The sequence below is a fragment of the Bos grunniens genome, chromosome 4, assembly GCF_055505025.1.
Source record: "Bos grunniens cultivar Pamir isolate PY7600 chromosome 4, Bosgru_T2T1.0, whole genome shotgun sequence".
NCBI lineage: Eukaryota > Metazoa > Chordata > Mammalia > Artiodactyla > Bovidae > Bos > Bos grunniens.
This window is the reverse complement of record NC_141168.1, coordinates 105,957,249-105,981,249: the sequence shown is the minus strand read 5'-3', so window position 1 is coordinate 105,981,249 and position 24,001 is coordinate 105,957,249. Positions and strand designations below refer to the sequence as shown.

The window sequence follows — 24,001 nt, the reverse complement described above, 5'->3', positions numbered from 1 at the left end:
AGCATAAAATAAAATATCCCTGTAGATGTTTGTTTAGGGACACATTTGGATTGAGCGAGCATTATAACAAGAATTTCTTTAAAAGCCACAAAAACATCACACCTTTTAGTTTTAATAAAGTCTAGTTTTTGGCAGTTCTTTTATCACATCTGTCATCTCCTAAGCTTTGCTTAGCCAAAGCACTCAGACTTGAATTTTGAAATTGTCAGTATAGGCCTTCTAATCTTTAAATCTTGAATTATCTAAGCAAATTAACTGCCATTATTCTATGCCTACAGGACTCAAGGGTAAAGAAAGCAAAGGAAATACAACTTTTTTTTTTTTTTTCCAGGCAATTAAGCTCCTGTGGAGGTGGCTTGGGAGCATGTATCTGAAACATGGTCTTAGGTATTTTTGTAAATAATCAGGTAGACAAGATGAGTACATTAACTCCAGTAACAGGATCTATAAGACAAAAAATGGCTCCATTTAAGAAGTTTAATAACCCAGCTTTTAAGTAAAAAGTTATTCATAGTTCATAGTGACATTTCCCAGTTTCCCAAAATGCTTGTCCTGAAGCCGAGAGATATCTTGGAGAAATAATTGGAAAAAATAAATAAAGGAAGGGAGCTCCTTTTCACAGCAGCATCTATCAGTTTGGTGACCTGATTTCTGCTGTGACCTCCCTTCAGAGATCAAAGCAGGATTAATGTGATTCTTTACTGTTTGCATTTCACATCTCAAAGCTCTGGAGACTTAAGCAATAAGTACAAATGCAGCCTCAGAACACCAGAGAAACGGAGTGTGAATGGGGAGGGTTAACAGCGGCAGAGGCTAGGTATGAAAAGTTACTTGGGGTTTGAAAGGCAATACAGAATTTAGAGTATTTTGTATTTTTACCCACATTTGCTTTCTCTCTTCTCTTTTTCTGGGGCAAGGCTTTTGGCTAGTGGACAAGGCCAGCACTGAATGCCATGTTAGTAAGTCTCCACAATGACCTTCTAGCTCATTTGGAATGTTTTGCAGCTGCTGGTACACATGAAAAGGAAGGGGACCCTGCCGCGTGTTTTCACACGAAAACACTTTCACCTTACAACCGGCACTTCCGCAGAGGATTTAAAAGAGGGGAAGATCTTTTAAAATATCAAAATGTTGAGCTTTTGTGCTTCCACCGTCCGTGTGGCATTTCTGGATGGTGGAACTTCTCAACAGCGTTTCCACCGTTTCTGAGTGCTTGTGCTTTTTGTTGAGAAAAAAGGCAAGTCCCCTATTCCCGGAGTCTCAAAAGGTGAAAGGAAAAAATCGCTTTCGTTTTGTAACGCTTAGTGTATACATCACTTGGAGGGGGAGAAAATGCTCCCCTCCTCCAAACTTGACTGTGATTTTTAGCTGCATTACCTAGAAGAGGGCGCGCCAGAGAGTAGCTCAACGTGCAGTTTTACAGGGACTCGGGGAGAACCGGCTTGCGGAGGTGAGGGCGGGGGTTGGAGCGGAGGCTCTGTCAGCCAGGGATGTGACCCCCACGGTCTCCACTCCTGGTTCATACACTTCCACCCCAAACTCAACTTTTCCGCAACTCTGCCCGCCCTGACGCACAGACACCTACACGCAACGAGAAGTTACTTCTCCAGACAGCCCATTCACCCTGCTGAGCCCTGCTTTTGCCTTCGGGCTCCGTCGCGTTCACTCTTCCCAGATCCTCTAGGTCAGCACTTGGAGACCATTTCTGCCCTTGCACCACCTCCTCCCCCATCCGCCCCCGGCTGGAGGCCACTCTCCAAACCGGTCCACGCTTCGTGGCCAAAGCCCAGGAAGTGGCTCTAGGCAAAGACGCCGCAGGATGGACCCGAGAGGTCTCGACATCACCCGACACTGGGGAACTGGAGGTCCTTCCCGCGCGCACCCCTCCCTGGCACCCACAGAGTTTCCACCTCCTTCTGCGTAACGTCCTGGCGGAGCCGCAGGGACCTGGAGCTAAGCTCTTTCCCTGGCAAGGGGTGCGGGGCGGGGGAACTGGGGGGTAGGGAGTGGGGGTCCCCTCGGCTGGAGCCCAGCCGCCCCGCCCCAGCGCCCACGCCGTCGGCCGCGCGTCCTGGCGGCGCCGGACTCCCGCTGCCCGCCCCGAGCTGGTACCTGGAGGGGAATCCACCGAGGAACATTGTGAATTGTCTCAACTAGAAAAGCAGCCGGCCATTGGAGCTTTCTGTCCGGAACACAATTCCCAGGGCCAAGGATAAGGGAAAAGGAAGGTCTTTCAGTGCCTAAACACTACATTCACCTCGTTGTTTTAACCACAAGAGAAGCCAATTGGACTTTCTTAGGCCGTTTCTTTGCTTTCTGTAGCGTCATCTGACGGTGTTGTTAATTGTTTTCTCATCATCGTGCTAATTTGTTAATGGGGACATTTTCAGCTGGAACAAGGTTTGTTCCGGAATCCGTAACTAGGAAATCAAGTATGCCTGGGGGAGAGTAACTCGAAAATTCAACCGGAAAAGTTCGGAACATCAGTATCAACTCACTCTCTGCCCATCTCTTTTTCTGATTTTACACTATGATTCTCTCTGCAGTCCTAGCTTGGCCAACGGTTACCTATCACTCGGAAACAATCTTATAGCTAAAAGCAGAGTAGTTGGAGACCCACGACGCAGTTAAAAAGTGTTAAGTTTTAATATTGCCTGGTAGCGGTTTTTTTTTTTTTTAATTTCAAGTTAAAAGTAAAAACTCATATACAATTCGTAGCTGTATTTTAAAAGCCTTTATATTACGGAGAATTTTTTAACTGCCGGTATCTGACTTTGGGGGAAAAAAATGAGAGAATTCAATAAAAAGTTATTCAATTGTTAAAACATAGTGGGAGCCCTACAAGCTTTATAGTTTCTGTCAGGGCATTGCTAATGTTTTTATATATATTCGAGTGGTTTGGACTTAAGTTTTCATTTTTTAAATGTTATGTTTTGGGGGTGATCCCTTAAGTTCCTATTAATATATGATCTTTTTAATCTAGTGAAGAATCTAAATTTTAAGGAAGGGAAGCACAAGGCTTCAGTTTACCTCTGTTTCATATTCTTTAAAGAATATGTGTGCACTAACTCTTTAGACTCGTATTTGTCAACTTAGAAACAAGATTTTAAAGGTAGATTTTGGAAAATTAACTTGAAAGAAAGAGAGTGACTTTTATCTATTGGGGCGCAGGAATGGTGTTTTAATCAGGGTAATTAAAGTACAGTGTCCTAAAATACATAACACAGGGAGAGGGCTTTAAAAAAACGACTCCATCTAACTACACATATATACAAACTAGTAAGAAGTCCATAACCCCTATTGCCAGCCAGCATTGCCTGTAAATTATCTTCAGTTGGAACTCTGTTAAGAGTTTATCCTCCATTGTAGTTTGGAATTGTGTGAAGGTATATATGTACGGGATCTATGTATATATAATTCTTATACTGTATATATATTTAGACATACATTCTTTTTAAATGTTTATGTGGTTAGTCACTTTAAGAGCATCAAAATAAATGGTACGTTGGCTTACACTATCTCCCAGGTATTCCCAAACACTGATGAACAAAAATCTGTATATCGGAAATGAAGAGCTACCCATTTAAAGAAAAGAATGGAAAGGGGAACTCGATTTATTCTCATTTGTTTATCGCTAGACGTTCCCCCCTCTCTGCAAATTCATTTGAATAGCTTTCAAGCCGGAAAATGGAAATGTGGCTCCTGCCCTCTATTTCAGCGGCGGCAGCAGCGTCCTGGCAACAGCGCAATTTTCTATCATCAAGGATAAATGGCATCGAACAGAACATTCTGATAAAAAAAAAAAAAAAGAAAAGGAAAGAAGGAAAAAAAAAAAGCCTCAGCCCAAGGAGCCCATGATTGCTGGCCTTCCTGTCTGTCATCCCTTTACAAAATCCTCTCCGCAAACCTGAGCGGCATGCTGTCAGAGCTAATAACGTCTTCTGAAGGGGGCTGGGGGGATAGGTGGGGGGAGGACATAGTCTTCTCTGCACAATGTTCCCATTTATTAAATCGAGTGCTTATTTTTAAATTGCAAATATCTTTGTTTGGTTCACTGAAAATTAAAGCCAAGATGTAGGAAGTTACATGATGCAACAATTATTCGTGTCATATCAGAGAATCAAACCCCTATCTCCCCTTCTATGGTTAAGGTCGGATGAGGAGGAAGAGGGAACCTGGGGGGATCCAGGGCAGGAGGTTTTTTGGTGGAAAAATACAAATCTGTTCGCCCTGCAGGTAAGCTGAGAGTAATTGAAAGCCAGAGGAGCGATACCTGTTTCTACCAGGGAGAGTGAGCTGACTGCGACACCGAGAGCGCGTGTGGGCGCGGTCCTCGCCGCGACGCCGCACGCGGGTCAGCCCCAGCTCCCAGCAGAGCCACGAAACTGTCCCGCGGGAGGCTTTGAACTTAATGGTGGCTATTTCTCGCTTACTGCAATGTCTTTCCAGAAAAGGGCATTCTGCTGTAAGGAGATAGATCCCTGGGCTCCCTGTCCCGGAGAGGTCCAGAGGACACCCTGGGGGAGTTCCCCGAGTCAGGCACTTCGCCAGCAAGGTGGAGGCTTAGAGCCGAAGAGCAGCACCCCCACACATCCAGGCGGGCTTGCAGATGCTGCCCTTGGTTCTTCTTAGCGGCCTGATGCCTGGGAGTGACTGTCGGGCTTGACTGGTGACCGGCTCTAGCGCCTGCCCAGTTCCAGGGCCATCCACACTTCTGCGCTTCGGGCTGAAACCCCCACGGCTCAGGAGCGGGAGCGTGGGGTGGGGAATGGGGGGTCCAAAGGAATGGGGAGTAGCGGTGTTGACCCTCTCTTCCTCTTAGAGCAATCGCTAGAGAATTTTTTTAAAAACCTCATTGGGAGGTAGAGATGAGGGAACGGATCTAAGATGAAGAGAGAATCCATTTAATATCCTTTAGAGCAAGGCAAAAGAAAAAAAGAATGGAGAGGTATGTAAAGGTGTGAAGGATCCTAAAATGCGGAGATCCTAAGAAGCAGACCGAAGTTAGGATTAGCAGGTACGAGATGGGTGCTGGGGGAGACGGGGGCGGAGGACGACGAGTAATCAGCTTGGTTTGTAAAGAGCTCTGCGGCTGAGAACGGTGGGAGGAGGGGAATGATGGGGAAACCTTTGTTTAATGAGGAAACCTAATTATTGCGCATCTGGAAGTCTTGGTCCCAACTACAAGCTGTAGGCGGGTACCCCCCCGCCGCACCCAGGGAAGCAGGGCGCATGCCCCAGTCGTTGGATTTGCATGATAAGGTGCACACGTGAGCCAACTATGGCGGAGCCCCCGCCAGCGGCCAATAGGATCCTGCTCTTACTGCGTGTCCGGGTCACACTGACATCGCGGTCCCCCGACAATAGGCCTTTAAAACCCACTTTAAAAATAAAAGGAGTGTATTGATTCTCGCCGTGGCACGCTAGATTTCTGTGGAAAATAGACATTTTTATAACTGCACATACATTTACTACAAGCAAGGGTTAAAGTATTCAGAATTTAAGGGGGGAAAAAAAAAAAAGAGAGGGAGAGGAGTCTGTCTAAAGAGCACTAGCGGGAAGTCAAGGAATCCTGGGGACTGCTGCCTTCAGAGCCCTGAGATTTGTGTCAGTATTTTATCTGCCCGGCCTGATCTGTTGCTTTAAAATCACTCCTAGCTCATTGATCAAATGAGCCTCTGAAGCAGAAATATTACATGTACAAGCCTGGTTTGAGAAAACAACCCCCAACTGGCCTTTTTCTCCACCCCCATCCTTAGACCCCATTGTCCCTGGGCCTCTAGAACACCTGTGGCTCCAAGCCTCTCCCTTTCTCAGACTTTTCTCAGAAGTGGTCTGTGTGGTGAAATCTGTGGGTAAGCATGTCCACATCTGTGAAATGGGGCTAATTAGGGCAGAAGGAACTAGAAAGGTAGAAAGGACATGAATCTCCAGCCTGTTTGGGCCTCTCCCACCTCCACCCAAGCTCTGAGCCTGGAAGGGATGAGGTTGATTCTCTGGGGCTGCAGAAGGGGTGGGCCAGCTGGGAAATATTACCTAGCAGTGCCCGGTCTGTGCACCCAGCACTGCTGCCTGCCCTCACTGCTGCACTGTCCTGACAGTTACCAACCACCCTGTCCTCTTCCCACCATACAGCCTTGCCAGAATTACTGCCCACAAATGGGCCTTCAACATCCCCAGAGTGCTTCTGTCCATGACAGGAAAACTGCTTGTTCATATCATTGAAATAAAACAGGTGGGGATTATTATTTGCAGTTCCTCTCCCCTTTTGTGTAATTCACAAGCCTCCAGTGTAGGATTAAGCTTCAAATGCATTTGGTCAGGTACATACTTTTTAGTGCTTGTTTCAGACAATCACATGCTTAACACCGTCCCAGCAGTGCCTCTGTTTGTCTCTTCTTCCACCTTTCTCACCCTCTAGGCCCTTCCACTATAACGTAGACTCTTTTTTGTTCTGGAGGGTGTGAACCAGAGTTCCATCCCAGCCCTCCGAGGTGCAAGCCACTAAAGAGTGACTACAAGGTCTTATCTGCTCATCTAAGATCAGTAGTATCTAATCAATAAGCATTAAGTTGACATACTGTTAAGCATTTAGCTGCCAACATCAATGTCTATTTGTGAAGGAGATAGATACCCACTGAACCTTCAGAAGTGCTGGTTGATACCCTCTGAAAAGAGCAAAAAAATGTTATCACAATTGTGCTTTGTAGAAATTAAGCTTTCTCCTAAACTGGCCCAATAGAAAGAGGCTTCAAGATGAGATAGCCATGTTGTGTAAAATGCTTTTGAACACTAGCTTTGAGGGTTTCTCTTGAGCTGACTTAACTTTGTGCTTTAGGAAAATAATAATAACTTTGTGCTTTGGTGTATTTGAAAGAAAATATAAACCTGGGGGGGAAAAGTCCATTATCCAGTCAATAATTTTCACTGCCCACAGTTGAAGCAAAATCCCTATCTTGGGAGTGGCTGTGAAAAGTGAAGGAGGTTTTGGATAAAACTGAACCAATATAATTCTCAAAGTCATGTCCCAGAACTTTGATGAGAACTCACTGTCATCTTTGGGAGACCAGCAGACTGGGAGTCAGATGGGAAATACTGAGGTGCAGACAGGACAGTGACCTGAACCCAGCCTCTGCCATAGCCTCAGCCTCTGGAGCTGCTGTTTACCGGGATCCGCTCAGCTTTAACACAGACTGTCCCTCGGTCTCTTTGTCTCCCATGTGTGCTGACCTTAGGGTACTTTCTGGCTCCTGCCCATCCCAGTAGGTGTCAGCAGGCTTGTTGGTAAAGCAGCTGAGCTGGGAGCATGCCCTTTCCCATGTGGAGTTGTTTCCCTCTTAAGTGAGGACTTGTCAAGATATAGGGAAATAGCAAAAGGCAAAGGCGGGTAAAAGGGAAGATACTGAGGACAACTGCAAAAATGCAGTTGATAGCACGAAGGCTTCTGGAAACCAATGCTACCTCCTCCTCTTGGAGGAGCGCTATGCCCACAAGTGAGCTGGGGCAGAGAAACCTTCTCCCTCCTGTTTTGGGTCTCCTCTGGTTAGAGGGATGGGGGAGATTCCTTTTTGTCTAGTGCAGGTCAGCCAGGGAGCAGGGCAGGAACTCCCAGTCCTGCTGGAAGTTTTCCAGGAACCCTGTCTCAACGTCTGTCTCTATCTGCTCTCCCGATTTAGCTCTGGTGCCTGGGACCCTCTGACCATGCCTTAGGTGTTACTCTAAGGACATTAAAGATGCTGCAGGAAGCTTTTCTCTGTCTTCCAAAGTCTAGGCAGCTAACCCAAGCCAGTCTGCAGGAGAACAGGGCAAGCATGCCTATCCAGGGCTGGCATTTTCAAACAACCTGGATTACAGGCTGCGTCTTGAATATGAATTAGCCTTCTGCGCTGGTGTGACTCCGTTTTGAAACGCAACTTGTCAAAGTGTGGTTTTAATTAAACATCTTCCGGTCCTGAAAGATTACATGTTTTGTAAAATATATCCTAGCATGAAATTTACTTCCACGATCTGAAATTAGGTACCTTGTAAATGTTTTCATAAAAAAGAAATGGGAAGGGTGTGTGTGAGAGAATGGAACAGTTCATACTCGCTGCGTTTCTTTAAAGCGTCCTGCCAGCCGGCCCAGGCGCCGGACAGGTCCCAGGCCGCCCCGCCAGTGGGCCGGGACAGAGGAGAGACCGCGCGCCCAGGACACGCGAGTAACCCGAACCCGCCCCGGCAGGCGCGGCCCAGCAGCTTTGGCAGTTGGAGACAATTCAGCAGTCAGACAAGTTAATCCCGCACTGATTTGTTTCGAATCCATCTGCAGGACGCCGGATGCCGCCTTCAGCTGCTGCTGCAGACACCTGCCTCCCTCTCCACCCGGGGCCGCTGCGCCTGTCCGGTGAAGTTGAACAGAAGAGACGGGAGGGTGCAGAAGGGCCCCAAAGCTGCACTGCAGACAGCACTTCATCTTGAACGTCCAAGTCCTACTTTAAGAAGTCCTGACTAATATTAGAACAGCAGCAATCTCGATCGACAGCCGTCTTAAAGAACTGTCCCCATAACTGTTCCAAAGCAATCTCAAAGCTTTCTTGGACGGAGAAGGACCCCCCCCCCCACCCCCCGCCACCACCTACCTGGCGGCGTTTAACATCCAGGTAGCCCTCAGAGAAAAAGGACCCTGTTTTCCCGCCTGGGGGCGGGGAAGGAGCTTGCGCATGTTGCGTCTTTCTATTCCGCACAGAATTAGGAGCTGGGCCCTGAGGGATTCCCTTTTCTTAACTACTCTCTGAGGATCCGGCCAATTCTGGCGGGATTTGCTGGGCTCGAGTAGAACTTGGCGCCCACGGGGTGGGGTGTGATGGGAGGAAAAGGCGGTAGTGGTGGGTGGAGGGGGACGCATCTCCTTTCTTTCATATAATTGGGGCCGGCGAAACCAGAGGGGGTAGCGCGGCAGGGAGTATTATTTACCGCCCTCCACCTGAAATAAGCAAGACCAATAACGCGCCACGGTTTTCGCCCTGTTTACTCCATCCCCATTCAGTGATTGGCAAAACAGGCCCTGAAGGCAAAGGCAATAATTGCTCCCCGCTCTCCTTACTAGGGAAAAGTGTGTAGGCATTTGAAGTGTACTAAAAATAAACGAAGGAGCGAGAAAATGAAAAGGGGACAGAGTGACAATTGGCGGCAATTAAAGCGTCTGCGCATGTTGCTGGAGGAGCAGGGACCCACAGCGGTTTTTTGTTTTCCCAGGCCTGATGATGTGACTAACTGAGGGAATTTTTGTCCCTGGCTGTGTGTGTGTGTGGGTTTGTGTGTGCGCGCACGCGTGCGCGTTTTCAGCAGCCAAGGAGGCCACTGCAAGGGCCGGGTCCGTGGGTAGGGGGCGGGCAGCCTGGGACCGTGTCTGGGCCCTGAAAACCCGTTTGGCCTTGGGGAAGAGCCAGGTCCAGCTCCCCCTGCCTTGCCAGCCGGTCTCAAGCGAGAGCCTCTGTCTAGCATTCGGCCGCCACCTCTTCCAGGAATTTTGGGACAAGCTTTCAGCTCTAAGGTGTCTAAACTTAACCGGTAAAAACATGATAAGACTAACGCGTGTATCACCACCACCAGAGATGCAAAGGATAGGAGGCGAGGAGGGAGGGTAAGGGGGGCGGTTAGCCAAATCAAAGCTTGGGAGACATTTTGACAGAGCGCTTGAAACATTACTCTTAATTTTTGGAAGGCTTTCAAGAAGAGAAAGAGGGTGGGGTGGAGAGAACCACAGCTTTCTCCTGTCTGTCACTGGAGCGTCCAAACAGAGAGGGCTCCAACCTCCCCACACGAACACACAGTGGGAAATTGCTTCAAGATACTTACAGTTAGGGCTTTCTTTCCCCAAACTCTATCTGAGCCGTGAACTTTGGGAGGGAAGGGGGAGTCCTGGGTGTCAAAAATCTTCATTGCCTCGAACCCGGGGAGATCAGAAGGGTAACAATCGCAGGCCCTGCGCTCTGTCTGGGCCTGGTTCTGGCCGCCCAGCCTCGCGCCCAAACGGGGGCCCCAGGTGGATCCGCGTCCCCATCCCTACCTCCGCCTCCTTCCCCCACCCTTGTCTAGGGCCACGGAAGGGGGTGGGGGCGACACTGTGCAGCCACCGTCGAGTCCAACTCGGGCTGGCTTCAATGAAAGCTGGCAAATCCGGCGAGTCTCGCAGAAATTTTCTTCGACCCTAATTCAATTTTAAAGCGGATTTTTACTATTAAAAACGCTGCCGAGCAACACATTGAATTAATCTGACTGTACGGTTTTAATTACAGTGAGGCTTTCTCTACAAATCTGTACAAGACAGTGGCTGGCTCGGGGAGGATCTCTGCCTCCTGAATTCCATTATCTGTCCCCACGCCCCACGTTCCCCGCAGACAGCGGCGCGTGGGAGCCAGCTGCGGGCGCAAGCGGTCCTGTTGCCCTCTGCTTCTGCCCGCCCTCGGGCTCCTGTCCTCCCCCGGCCCTTCTTTCATCCCAGCCTGAAGGAGAGCCCTGGACGCCCGCCTGTCTGCTGGCTGCACTGATACCCCGAAAGGCTAGACTGGCTTTTAAACTCTTGGGCCCAAGACTTTTGAGTCTCCAGAGCCTCCTTCTTAAAATGACTCGTTGTAAAAAAAAAAAAAAAAATGACTCGTTGTTCCGGGGAGGGTAACCGCTTCTGTAACTTTTGAAAGTGTCCTCCAGCTTCAGCTTGGCAACGTGATGCCCTAGGTGTTTGAAGGAAAAGCAGGCTAAGGGGCAGGGGGCAGAGGGGAGAAAGAGGTAGAGAAAAGGAGTAGGTGGGCCAGCAGGTTTGCTGTCCTGGCGTCCCCCTAACCCTCCCCAAACGGGGCTGTTTTGATCCGCCTTAGTTTTATTTGCTGAACAACTAACATTGTGGGACAGTGATCCCCAATGAACAGGATGGGGAAGAAGACCTGATGAGAGGTACTCTCAAAATGAAGCAGACTCACACTCATTCTCCTGCTCTTGTTTTCCTTCTCTAACTCCCTTCTTTCTATAGCTTCTGCTTTTCCACTCTCTCTGCTTCCCCCCTCCACAGCACCTATGGGAAGAAAGATGATGAACCCAAATATGAACCCAAACGTGTGCCCAAAGCAGCAAAGGCATTGAGCTCCGAGGGAGGGGGCTCCCTTGACGCAGAGGGAGGGGGCTCCCTTGATGCAGAGGGAGGGAGCATTTTTGCTCTCTGTACAAAATCAGTGAAAACTACTGAAAAATACTATTTCATTTCCCTGGATTGGGATGAGGGGGGAGGCTTTCTTTTTCTGAGATTTATGTAAAAAGGATTTTATTTTGAACAAAAGAGAAAAGGCAGAGTTAGGGGAGTGAATTTAATAACCCTTACTTCTAAGGGCTCTCAAACTAGTTGTACTCTAAGGAAAGTTTTGCTAAAAATCTAAGAAGTTACCTTTCCTTTTATTGGGATGTTAGAAAATAAAGGGAATATGTATTGGCATGAGCATGAAACTCACCAGAGCATTGACAACTGAAGGGTAGTCAGGTATAGAACAACTCTCTAATGAAAATGGTTTTTCTTTTTCTGTTGTAAGTAGAGAATCATCTAAGAACTCACATGATAGTAAGAAGTTCCCATCCCAGGTTTTCTGAGAAGTTGTCCCAAGCCTGGTTCTCCCTTAATGTTGAGGCATCTACTGTGACTTTGTTATTGTTACTGCTGATGAAGGGATGCAGGAATTAAAACAGAGGGTGCTTCAAGGCATTTAGGAAGACGCTTGGTCAGCTATATTAACTCCTTATTATGCCTAAAAATAGTCTGCCATTTCCTGTTGATGCTTGTTCCCTGCCACTCACTCAGGGCGGCATTTATCCTCCAATGGTCAGGGGTCCTGGTTTCCAAAGACTGCCTTGAATGAAGCTGACTTCTAACATCTCTGCCTTCCCACTTCCCCAGCTGCAATTCTCAGCAAGGCAAATATGAGGGGCTCTGCTTTGGTTTATCAACAGATTACAAACAGCACCTTACAGCACAAACAGCATCTAATTCTAATCTATTAATAAGTGCTGAAACATTGTTGAGTTCTTTTTTTCTTGGACTGAGAGAAAGAAGAGTATTTGTGTATGAGAGATATGGGGTCCTAGGCTTGATAAAAGAGAGGAAGAAGGGGAAGGAGGAGGGAGAAGGACCGCATACAATCTTCAAATTGAGGAAGAAAGAAGTAAGTATTGTTTTTCCCCCCTGGATCCATACTAGGCCCAGTATATTGACTCTCTCTGTTAAGAAAACTTTGGATGATCACAGAGCCTGGAAATGTGGTCAGGGAGAGGCAGAAGGTGTTGAATTTGAAAACCTGGAGTCGGATTTGAAACCTGGAGTTGAATTTGAAAACCAGGTTCAAAAAGATCTGGAAAAGGAGCTTCCAAGTTAAGACATCCTTAGTTGATTGTCTCCAAACTGGACAGTCTAGAAAAAGTCTGTGAAGCCCCCAGTAGGTGTCACCGGTCCTTGCCATCCGTGCTGTGGTCTTCTAGCTAACTGTTCTCAGGCTCGGGACTGGATAGATGAGAGACATGTTGTCCCCAGACTTCAGTGAGCCTCTTTCTGCAGAAGGGGTAAACAGGGACCACTTTCTAGTTGCTTTTGGGGGAAGCCTGGGAGCTGAGGGTGCTAAGACAGCATTATAGTTTTATCCCTAGAGAAAACAATGCCGTAATAATTAGTGCTTTCTTGACTAGTCTGACACTTTTGACTCCTCCTGAAGATACCATCACTGGCCTGGGCCAAGAAGTTTGGAAAAGGGCAGCTCTCATGTTCCCCCCTCAAGCTTTCCCAGGTGTATGTGTTGGGAGAGGGGGGAAAAGGTGCCTGGGTTTGCAGGATATGAAGCACTCTTTTCCTACACATGTACACAAACAGAATTTTACATTGAATGGGTAAAGACTAGCAAGAATCCTTTTTTTTTTTTTTTTCCTACTAATGTCTCCCGTTGAGAAGGGGGTTTCTTAGCATGGCCATGTAAATTAATACCGAGTTATTTCTTTGAATTCAAAGGCTATTTATCCAGGTCTAATTTCTTTAGAATTAACGTGATAACTGAGCCCAACTTAGCAACCAAAACCAGTCAGGCCCTGCCTGGCTTGAATGTACTTCTACAGCCTGAGGAGGCTGCAAACCCTCCACTGGCCCCAATCTACTCCTTCACCCATGTACTGCTGCAAACACTGGTCCATCGATAAAACAGAAGGGGACTTTCCCACCCAAAAAGCACCCTCCTCTCACAGTGGCCTTGGGCACGCTGACCCCCACACAGGGTCCTGTGCTGGCAATCAGTTGGTATTTCTCTCTAAATAACACTGACAGCTGGAATACAAGCCCCAACACCTCGATGTCTTAAAAAGCAAAAGGCAGCTTAGGCCTCCAACCCTGCCTCTTTAAACTTTTTAGTGAATGTGACCCTCACCTCCTATAGGCCCTAAAAGAGCCTGAGGTCTCCAGATCGCCGGCTTTACTTCTATTTTGAATGATAAAGACTTGTTAGGCCTCACCTGCGCTCCTCCTCCCACCACTCCCCCAGGGCTGGCTCGGTTCCCCTGCCGGCAAGACAAAGAGGTCAGAGCCAGGACCCGGCTGGTGGCCAGCATGGCGCAGGGGCCTGGAGCCCCTGAAGTGGGCGCCTTCGCTTGGAAGCCCTGAGGAATCTGGGAGTTCTTGACTCTCGAGGATGGGCTGGAGGTGCCAGCTGGACGGGAACAAACCAAGGGTGACAAGCCTTAGCTCACTACTGCCGCTCAAGACCCTGGGTGAAGGACTTAGCCTGCTTTATTTGGAGAGAAGAGAAGGCGGGCAGCCTGCAGCCAGCCACTGAGCCCCAAACTCCTCGCACCGAGACTGATGGCAGAGACCACACGTGGCAGCCCCTCCGCGTGGGCCACCTTGGCACGCTGTGTGGGGCCACACTAGCTCTTCCCAGGACTCGCTGGAAAGCCCAGTGCTCAAGTCTGCAGTTCGGATTCTACCCTGCAAGCGCGCTTAGAGACCTCAGTGATGCCGGGTTGGTCCCCTCATAGTTGGTTCCGCTCCCCAGCCCTTGGCTGTCTGAGCCCACTCTGGGTCGCTCAGTAGGTCTTTATGCAAAAACTGCCACCTCGGTGCAGTTGCACACTTGCTTCTCTGGGACACAGGGTTGAGATTTTATCCTCTAATGGGGGAGGGATAAGAGCCCTGTAGCTACTACTCAAACATTTCCAGCCCTCCGTGCTTTCTCGGGTATTAAGAAAACAAGGGAAAAAAAGAAAAAGAAGAAATCCTTTGCTAATAAAGGCTTCTATGCTCTGGATCTGGTGCCCAGTGAGGGGGCCTTGACGGGCGGCCACAACCCGCCCGGCTCCGGGTGCCGCCAGAGTCGGGGGGAAGCCGGCAAGGAAGGCAGAGCACCTGCGAACAGAAAGAAACGCACACGCACAGGGGCGGGGGCCGGTAGGGGGGGCCTTCACCGTGTTAACAGCAAGCTGCAGGGTATAAAGCAATAAAACTGCCACGTCTACCTGCTGGCTTTGAGGACCTTACAAACAAGCTCGGCGCGCAGCCCGGGTGTACCATGCACACACCAGGGGAGGGAGGAGAAGACCTTCTCTTTCTCTGACTTTCCCTTCTCCACCGCAGTCCCCGACAGATGCACACCCTACACACATCTCCCCCTCACCCAGCCCACCTTTCATTTTCCTTGGAGCTTTTTTGTTGTTGTTTTAATTCATTGCCGATTTGTAAACGCGTGGATCGGGTTACGGGTTCGCGTGTTAAAGCGAACCTCTTGTTAAAAGGAGGGGAACAAGGCACGCCACTTAAAAATGAATTCAGAGTTACTGAACCGGCTCCCAGGACTCCAAAAGTTAAGCGCAGCAGGCTAGGAAAGGGAGGGGGAGAGGCGACTAAACGCTGCTGCCCTGAGAACCTTGGAAAACTCTCGGGCAGCCAGTTTCAGGTCATCTGATAAGATGGAGGAAGGAAGGAAGGAAGGAAAGAAAGAAAGAAAAAGAAAAAGACAAGCTAGTCTAGCCCTGCCTTGAGACCCGGGGCTGGGAGCTGGGAAAATCAATTAGCATAAGCCGCTATCGGTCCGCGCAATGAGTTGGGAGCTGCGGGTCTGCAGTCATCTTTTCTGAAGTTACCGGACGAACGGCACCACTAAATTCTCCGTTTCTCAGGTCCCTTGGGTCACCCATCCTATGGAGTTCAAGCGAGGAGGGTGCAAAGAAGGCTCGCGTAGTTTTCCCAAAGGCAGACTTACAATAGTCCCCACAACCTCTAGACACGTTGGCCCGGAGTTGTTAGGTTGTATGTTTCTTGGTGTGGCCAAAGGCTTGGGGCTTAGATCTATTCGCAGACTAAAAGCTGGCGCCGAGCCCATAGGGGTCTGCATGCCTTGCCCACCCAGTCCCGGTCCACTGGCACTGCCGACTCCCGGAGTCTCCCCGAGGTCCCAGGACCCTGACCCAGGCACCACCCAGCCTGCCCTCCTCGGCGCCCGATCCCCAGTCCAGCTCTCCTACCTGGTGGCCGGGCCTGAGAGGCATGCTCGGGCTCTGCTGACTCTGCTCAGTCTGGAGATTAGAGGGAGAGAGGCTAGATCCGCAGCCCTGGGCTGCTCCGAACTTAATGTCTTTCCCCAGTCCATCTTTGAAAGAGAAGTGGTTCTACCACCTGGATGTGCGGATATAAATCCCCTTGCAAATAATAAATGGATTAATAATAACAAGGTATGAAGTTCTTTTTATAGAAAAAAAGGAGAGAATTGAAACTAAATGCGGCAGTTAGACAACCATTTTGATAAGAGGATAATTGAGGCGACACTGGTGTATAATTAGAGGATAATTTATGCTATATCCACTTTTATTCCACCTCCCAAAATAAACCCAGTCCATAATCATTACAGGCAAATTGTTCTGAATTTTATAGCAGCAATTTGAACAAAGTACTGCAGTTAATCATGGGAGATTTTTGTGTATTCCTGATTAGAACTCTAATTGCCTCCTTCCAGAAAGTAAAAATAACTGTAAAACGACTCTATTTTTATCATTAACAATGTTGACAATAAAATAAAATCAATTGGAATTGTAATCGAGAGACAAATTTAGGACGAAGGCACTTTTACTTGGGTAGTTTATATTGTAATCAAGATTTGCCAAACCACTAACCGCATGTATCATTTGCATATATTTGAAAGCATTACAGTAGCTTCTGTTTTCAATAGGAAAAAATGCATTACTGTCAGTCCTCCAACGACGTGCTTTCAGAAGAAGCTGCTGCGTTCTGAGGGGAAAAAAAAGATTTCTCCCCCTTTTTTGTTCACTATATAGGAAATACAGCCTGAAACAGCAAGAACCTCGCCAGAACAGTGTTTAATTTTTCTTCTTCTTTGCCCCCTCACCCCACTCCACCCATGGGGTCGGTACCAGGTGTGGGGCTTTTCTTTCCTTTGTGGTTTCAATAAAGTACGTCTAGAAAAATCCACGGTGACAGGGCGCTCCCGCGGGACTGCAGGGGGACTGGGGGCGGGGTGGGGGTAGGTCAAGGGAGGGACCCCTGCTTTAAATGCAGAGGGCACTGCTTCGGAACACAGGCAGCCTGCTAGGGTGCGAAGGAACTGCGAGAGAGCAGCCCTCTGCCAGGCAGCTCCAAGGCTGCGGTATTGGGAACTGAGGCTCCGGGTTTGGGGGTGCGAGCTGCGGCGGGAGGCGTCGGCGACCGGCCGGGCGGAGGCAACTCCCTCCTCGGAGGCAACTCCCTCCTCGGAGGCCCCGTGCACGGAGCCGCGCGGCCCCCGGCTGCAGCTCGGGGCAGGGATTGGAGTTGCCGAAGGTAGGCGAAGAACTCGGCGAGCGGCGCACACACCAGTGGAAGCCGTGCGCCTGTGACGTCAGGGGGCGACTGACCAATGGGGAGGCGCTGCCCTTTGGAGACAAACCATTCGACTCGTGGCGTCTGCATCAAGTCTGAAAGCAGACGCGCAACTTTCGCAGAATCCACCTTAAAATCTCTGCCTTAAACTGCACCAGCCCCCAAAAAATCCAAGGGGGGAAAAGAAGGGGGGGAGAGCAGAGTCCCCCCTCCCCCCTCTCCTCTCCCATCCCTCCCCCTTCCTCCTCCCTTTGAGTTAACAAGGCCCCGCTCACTATATCTCTTTATATTAAAAATATATATATTAGAGAAGAGCGAGGGAGAGGGAGAACCACCTCCGCCCCCTCTTTTTTTTTTTAAAATTTTTTAAATTTTTTTTTTTTTTTGCAAGGATCCCAAGAGCTAAGGTGGCTGCAGAGGGGAGAGCGGCGCGAGCCAAGTGGGGGAGGGTGGAGGAAACCCAGGAGAAGGCTTTCTCCAGCCCCCAAAGTTTTGATGATGACCATGACTACGATGGCTGACGGCTTGGAAGGCCAGGACTCGTCCAAATCCGCCTTCATGGAGTTCGGGCAACAACAGCAGCAGCAGCAACAGCAGCAGCAGCAGCAGCAACAGCAACCGCCGCCGCCGCCGCCGCCGCCGCACTCTCAGCAGAGCTCCCCGGCCATGGCAGGCGCGCACTACCCTCTGCACTGCCTGCACTCGGCGGCGGCGGCGGCGGCGGCGGCCGGCTCGCACCACCACCACCACCAGCACCACCACCACGGCTCGCCCTACGCGTCGGGCGGCGGCAACTCCTACAACCACCGCTCGCTCGCCGCCTACCCCTACATGAGCCACTCGCAGCACAGCCCTTACCTCCAGTCCTACCACAACAGCAGCGCGGCCGCCCAGACGCGAGGGGACGACACAGGTGAGAGGCCGCTGGGGCAGCTCGCTTCTCCCGCCTCCCGGCTGCCCCCCACCCCGCCCGCCCGCCCCGCTCACTTCCTCAATGCCCAGGCCTCCGCCGGCCCCCTCCCCCAGGCGGCCCGGCGCGCCCCCGGCCAGGCCTGGTGCGCGCCCGCTTGCCTGGCGCCTGCCTGCCGGCCTCGCAGGGCCGGGCCCCTTCGCGCCGCCCCGGACCCTAGGCTTCCCTGCGGCTCGACCCGCCTCGCTCCCTCGTCTCCGGCGCGTCGCTCGGGCCGCGCCTCCGACTCGGCGCAGGCTTCGCTCGACCAGCTGGCCCGCACTGCGCTCTCCAGCCCGCAGGGTCTGTGCGCCCTTTTGCCTCTCTCCTCCCCTCCGGGTTTTGACCCACGTTTGGCAGGACTGGGGACATTTCTAGGCTAGAATTGGGGAGCGTGTTTTGCTCTCCCACTTAGTCCGGGCAGCCGGTGGCCTACTTTGCGTGGAGCGCTGGTGCGCTTCGGTGACCCGGGGGGAAGCTGGCATGGCCTCCGGCTCTGGTTAAGCTGGTGACAATTGGGCTCTCTCCCGCGGACTTTGAGATGTCTCCCACCCCTACTTCTTACGGGGCCCTCTCCCTTGGGTTTGTGATAGCTGCTGGCTACTCCTTTGTTCGTGGAAGTGAAGCCCAGGGCTCAGCACTCGTGGGGGACAAAGTTGCCGCGTGAGGCTCAACCCGCTCCGGTGCTGATCTGAGCCTCTGGTAGTGTTTTGTTTGGGTTTTGGTCCCTCTCGGCAGACTCATTTTCGAACACACCGAGGTATCTTGATGCACCCGGCTTCGAGCTAGTGACATCAAGCCAACTGGCCGCAAAATCACTAGGGTGCAAGCACACCTGAAGGCACTGTAAAGCCAGACCGAGGGGGCCCTGCTCCTCGGCGGAGAGAGCAGCCGCCCCGCGGCGCCGCGCATCCCGGAGAGCGGCCGGCGCCGCCTCCGCTGCGGCGGAGCTAGGCTGTTTGCCACTCGGCCCAGGGCGCTCCCTTCACCCAACCACCGCACGTTATTTTAGAGCCAGAGTCAGGGTCTGAAAGTAGCTTTTGCAGCCGCCGGGATTACCCGGGCACTGGGAACCCAGAGAGGTCAGGATGGCTTGGGGACGCTTCGAGGAAACTGTTCATGGCTTTGAAGAGTCTCGGCACAGGCCAGGCCAAGCTCGGGGAGACTGCAGCAGTAGCCTCACGAGTGATCACTCCTCTGAATCCTTTGCTTGCAGATCAACAAAAAACCACAGTGATTGAAAATGGGGAAATCAGGTTCAATGGCAAAGGGAAAAAGATTCGGAAGCCTCGGACCATTTACTCCAGCCTGCAGCTCCAGGCTTTAAACCATCGCTTTCAGCAGACTCAGTACCTGGCGCTTCCCGAGAGAGCTGAACTGGCAGCTTCCTTAGGACTGACACAAACACAGGTAATTCCAGAGAAGCCCTGAAATGCTGACCCTCACTTGCAGATCGGGCAGGGAGCTCATCAGGAGGAATTCTTGGCCTAGTCAACCAAAGATGGAAGGAGCTTAATGACAAATGCCTTTGCTCCAGTTATGCACTTTTCTGGGACAACACAGTTTGGAATAAATGACCTGGTATTGAATACTGGATTGGATTTGCACATCCTCCCCCCCACCCCCCCACCCTCAGCGACCCCACCCCAGCCTAGTTCCTTTGGTGGTCAAACTCATTATTTAATCAAGTCCTATTCCAGTAGAGCAACACAAAAGAGAGCAAACAAGTAGGAGAAAGAGAAAAAGATATTCAGACCAGGCGGGCAGTATGAGACCCATGTTTCTTAAGGATCCTTTTGTGGGCCCTGGGACTTTAAGAGGATTATAACTCATTGACATTGAAAGAATTATGAAGTGAAAAGGATGGGTTAGCCAGACATGCACAGGTTCCAATAGGATTTGGTAAAGTGACCAAGGTGAAAACTGTTCATCCTAGGATGAGTGAGGTGAGTCTTTCTGAAAATTGTCCTCAGTTCAGTTGGTTAAATCATCCTGGTTGACTGGCTGGTGCAGGCTAAGGAATCTGGATCACAGAATTTGGGCATAATGGCAGAGCCGGAGATCAAAGAGGAATGTGCCCAAATTATAGCAGATGAAGCCTCGGTTAAGTACAGTTGCTGAAGTTCTCCGGTCTTACTAATTTGAAAGACATATGGGGCATTTTAGACTTCACAGGAAGAGGTTTTAGGTAGGTATATTAGGACCCTTGTCAGAGAGCCAGGCTGCAGACACCTGAGGTTTTTGTCCCTGTCGATTAACTTGGCTGCATGGGGTGGTAGGCCTCATCTGAAATGGATGCTCTTCAGCAAGGGGACATCAGGTCTCTGAGACCCTGGCTGGGGACTGATTGTGTGCTGAGACTGAGACTGACTGTCTCAGCACAGATGCTCCTTAAGCTCTTTCTTTTCAATTCAGCCTGCTTTCTCTCACCATGATGCCACTGGAAATATTTGGGGTTTGAGATGAAGGGATTCCTGCTATTCAGTAACTTCTACTCCTTTTGGAAAAGCAGATTCCTAAGGCTAAGTAATTTTAAAGGTAAATGAAGCTGTACCATAGAAGGTCCTTCTTCACATAAAGTAGATCTGGGATGTTAGCTTGGATACGCTCCTATCCTAGACTCCTGGTTTGCATTTAATATTCAGGAGCCCTTTGACTTTTAGTGCCTGCTCTAACAATCATGACCACAATTTGACTAAACAACATACCAAGTAGGGAATGAATGAGGCACAGTCACTCATTGCTGCAGGATTATGTCAGAAGAAAGGTGCTCCATGTACAGTGGGTGGCATATGCAGTGTATGCCTATGTATGTATATTCAACGCGTTTGGGTTTTAAACTGCTCTCAGTCGTTTGCTCAGGGTACATCCAGACTATTAGAGGAAGTGCATCCAGTTAGCTTCAATCTGAAAAATTCACCGTGTAAAAATCCTCCTTTAGAGTTTGAACCTGGCTATCTCCTTGGCCTTTATTCTAGTTTTATTCTTATGCTGTTGTTTCAAACCTAGGCTTCTATCTAACTGAGAAGTTACAATGACTTTAGGTATCCCGACAAGATACCAAGTAAACCAAGTAAACGGCGGGCGGGTAGGGTGGGGTGGGGTGAAGTGGCGGGGAGAGGGGAGCGGCTAGAAAGAAGTGGAGGAAGGCGGGGTCTTGAGGGCTTCGCGTTGGCGGGTTGTCTTTTTTTCTTTTTTCACTGTAGGCACCGGTTCAATGTTTTTCGGGCCTAATGATCGCTGCTGCGTTTCTTTCTAGGTGAAGATATGGTTTCAGAACAAACGCTCTAAGTTTAAGAAACTGCTGAAGCAGGGCAGTAACCCGCACGAGAGCGACCCTCTCCCGGGCTCCGCGGCCCTGTCGCCGCGCTCGCCGGCGCTCCCTCCGGTGTGGGACGTTTCCGCCTCGGCCAAGGGCGTCAGTATGCCCCCCAACAGCTACATGCCCGGTTACTCGCATTGGTACTCCTCTCCACACCAGGACACGATGCAGAGACCACAGATGATGTGAGTTATCCAAGGGCAAAAGATACCCTAGGGCGACGTCTGAACAAGGCAAGGAGGATCCGGGACCTGCTTGCATCTGCCAAACCGAGCCGAAGGAGCAGGCTCGGGAGAACTCTTACGTGTGGCCAGACTGGGCGCTTGTTCCCTTCTCTCTCCTCTCCCATCCCCTTGGTCTCTCTCTCTCATACTCTGCCTTTTTCTTTTTTTGCCTCCCTCCTTCCCGCTTTTCTTTTTAAAATTCCTTTCTCCACCTGCCTTTTCCCTTGAGCAGCCTCAGTAATTGATTTTGAATCTTAGAGAGAGAGAAGGAGAAACAGAGAGAGAGAGACTGGTTTCTAAGCCAGTGCTCCTGAAGCCTCTCACTGTAAGGATATTTTCCCTCACCCCTTGGGATCCAGGCTCTGAGCCTCTTTTTCTCTTTGGGAGTATCCATCAAAACAACTTTTTAAAGCAGACATTTTCCCCCACCAGAAGAATCTGTGCAAACATGGCAGCGTTTTTACTTGTTTAATGAGCTTAAGACATTACATGATGAAAAAGAAGCAGTTTGGACTCCTGCATTTTTATTTACAATCCCAGACTGACAAAAAAAAAAAAAGAAAGAACAGAAAAGAAAAAGAAACCCTAACAGCCCTTCTCTAAAGAAAAAGGAAAAATCGGCTGTAAGATTAGAACATTGCCACGAAAGGAATGCTGCATGTTTTATCAAAATGCAATGAGCAAGAATGATGATTTAAACAAAACAAAACCACTTTCCCTCCACCCCTATCCCCAAACCCTGAACTGCAATCAGGAAAGACAGAGGAAACAACCAAAATCACCATTCTATTACTTTGATATCTTTACTAGGTGAATTGGTGGCATTCACTAAGCTAATAGGGACATTTATATCAAGAAACATTTCTGTATATATTGTTGAATTTTAGTTGTACATATACTTTGTATGTTTTTGTCTTCTTTCATATATGGAGTAAAAGCCAAAATGCTGAGAGTGTCCGGTCTATTTCTCTTTGTGTGTCTCTGTCTTACCACCCCCTTTCCCTCCCCCCAGTATATTTTCTATCACTCTTAAAAGAATTCCTATTTCCTAATATGGGAAACCCTATGTATAAACATCAAGTGCCTGCAAAGATATCGGTTTGCAGCACTAACCTTTGTCTTAAGTACTTTAACCATAGATGTTTTCTCAACTTCCTTTATATATTCTATTTTATTATAATTTCTACACATTTATCTATTTTTAAGAATCATTAGAACGATCTAACCCCAGGTTAACCTCTAGACAGCCAGTAGTTTCCAGTGCTGAAACTGAGTATTCTACTTTCCCTTTCCTCAGCCAAAATAATACAGCTGTATTTGTCTTTGTTTGGAAGCAGCTTTTTGTTTTTTGTTTTTTTTTAAACAAACAAAAAAAGGAAAGAATCAGAGGGAAAAAAACAGAAACTAAATGCACAATTATGACTATTTCACATTTACAACCCTTTGCAAGCTAACTAGATAGGAAAACACACAATCCTGGATGAAATACATCCTTCCTTCTGATCTTGTAGAAAGCACAGAAATAATGAAAATGAAAAGTCCTTTCGTCATGCAAGCAGGAAGCCCCATACTGCGAGAATTAATGGCTACAGACCTGGGCATCCTTCAAATTATGAACCTTGAAACCACTGAGCCATTTATCAGAAGTCAATAGAGATACTCAGAGTGCTCCATATAATGACAGCGACATACAGTCGTGCAAAAGGACAGTCACTATAATTAGACACAAAGCAAAGACTACTTACCAATATACCCGTTCCTTTTTTTGTTGAGCAACTTCCACGCTCAGTCAGTCTTCAGAATGGTTTAAAACCGATCAGTCTTGTCATTTTCTAGCATTCGTATTGTTACATTAGGAAAAATGTTTTCTTTTCTTTTTTCCCCCTTCCTACTGTGAAACTTTGGGTTCGTAGCTCCCCAGGATCAATTCTGAACAAAGCCTCCAGCTGCAGTGCCATCCAATTTGAAGCAGACATTGGGGACAATTTAAGGTTTTTATCCACAAGAAGGTTTTTTTCCATTCTCTTAAATGCAGCCATAATTAGAGTAATTTTTCATGTAGCCCGCTGATTACAGCGTTTTTACCGTCAAAGATAATTACCTGTAATTTTCTTCCACTTTTAATACTAAAAAGCCATCTTTATTTAGATTCAGGAACAGGAAAGGCGAAACAAAAGAGGGAAATTATTCTGTTATTCATACACAAATTGCAGAGACGTAGGACCTAAAATTGAAAATTAACCAAAATTATAATGCTGAAAAGAATGGAAGAGGCTGCAGAAGTACAGCTGGTAGTGGGGCTTTGCTGAATTATTCAAATTACGTTAGAGAAAGCTACCATACATCGAAACCAACACTGATTTTTCTTAAAAAAATCACCAGACACACGCCAAACCACTGAGAGTGCATGTAATTCTGAAACCCAGAAAATGCATCAACACATTGGAGATGTTACCATGATGCTCCAGTGTGGATCTTTCTATCTCTTAATACAAGTTTAATTAAACAGGACGTTCTATCAAGGGGTCCTCCCAGGAAGTGGCATTGGAAATGGGCTTCCTCTGGGTCCTCTGAACAGCAAGGGTTAATAATTTTCGCTCTTTAGAAGGTATTGACCCCCATAGTAAACTGATCCCCCAGAG

General features: G+C 48.8%; 1 protein-coding gene and 1 long non-coding RNA gene across 3 annotated transcripts in view; one reads left to right on the top strand and one right to left on the bottom strand.

The window, feature by feature from the left end:
• Window positions 1-17,860, bottom strand: part of LOC147374634 (uncharacterized) — a 37,284-nt gene extending 19,424 nt beyond the window's left edge. Inside the window, exon 1 of one of the 2 annotated variants that reach the window (XR_015162994.1) lies at window positions 17,723-17,860. This is a non-coding gene — a long non-coding RNA (uncharacterized LOC147374634). The remainder of the gene's footprint in view (window positions 1-17,722) is intronic. The other variant, XR_015162993.1, reaches the window with a different exon arrangement.
• On the top strand, window positions 16,909-22,309 carry DLX6 (distal-less homeobox 6). The gene is made up of 3 exons (XM_086397730.1): window positions 16,909-17,777; window positions 19,030-19,223; window positions 21,073-22,309. Exons 1-3 carry the CDS (start codon window positions 17,360-17,362, stop codon window positions 21,322-21,324), a joined length of 864 nt encoding a protein of 287 aa, XP_086253856.1. The 5' UTR covers window positions 16,909-17,359; the 3' UTR covers window positions 21,325-22,309.
• Window positions 22,310-24,001: the final 1,692 nt, after the last annotated feature.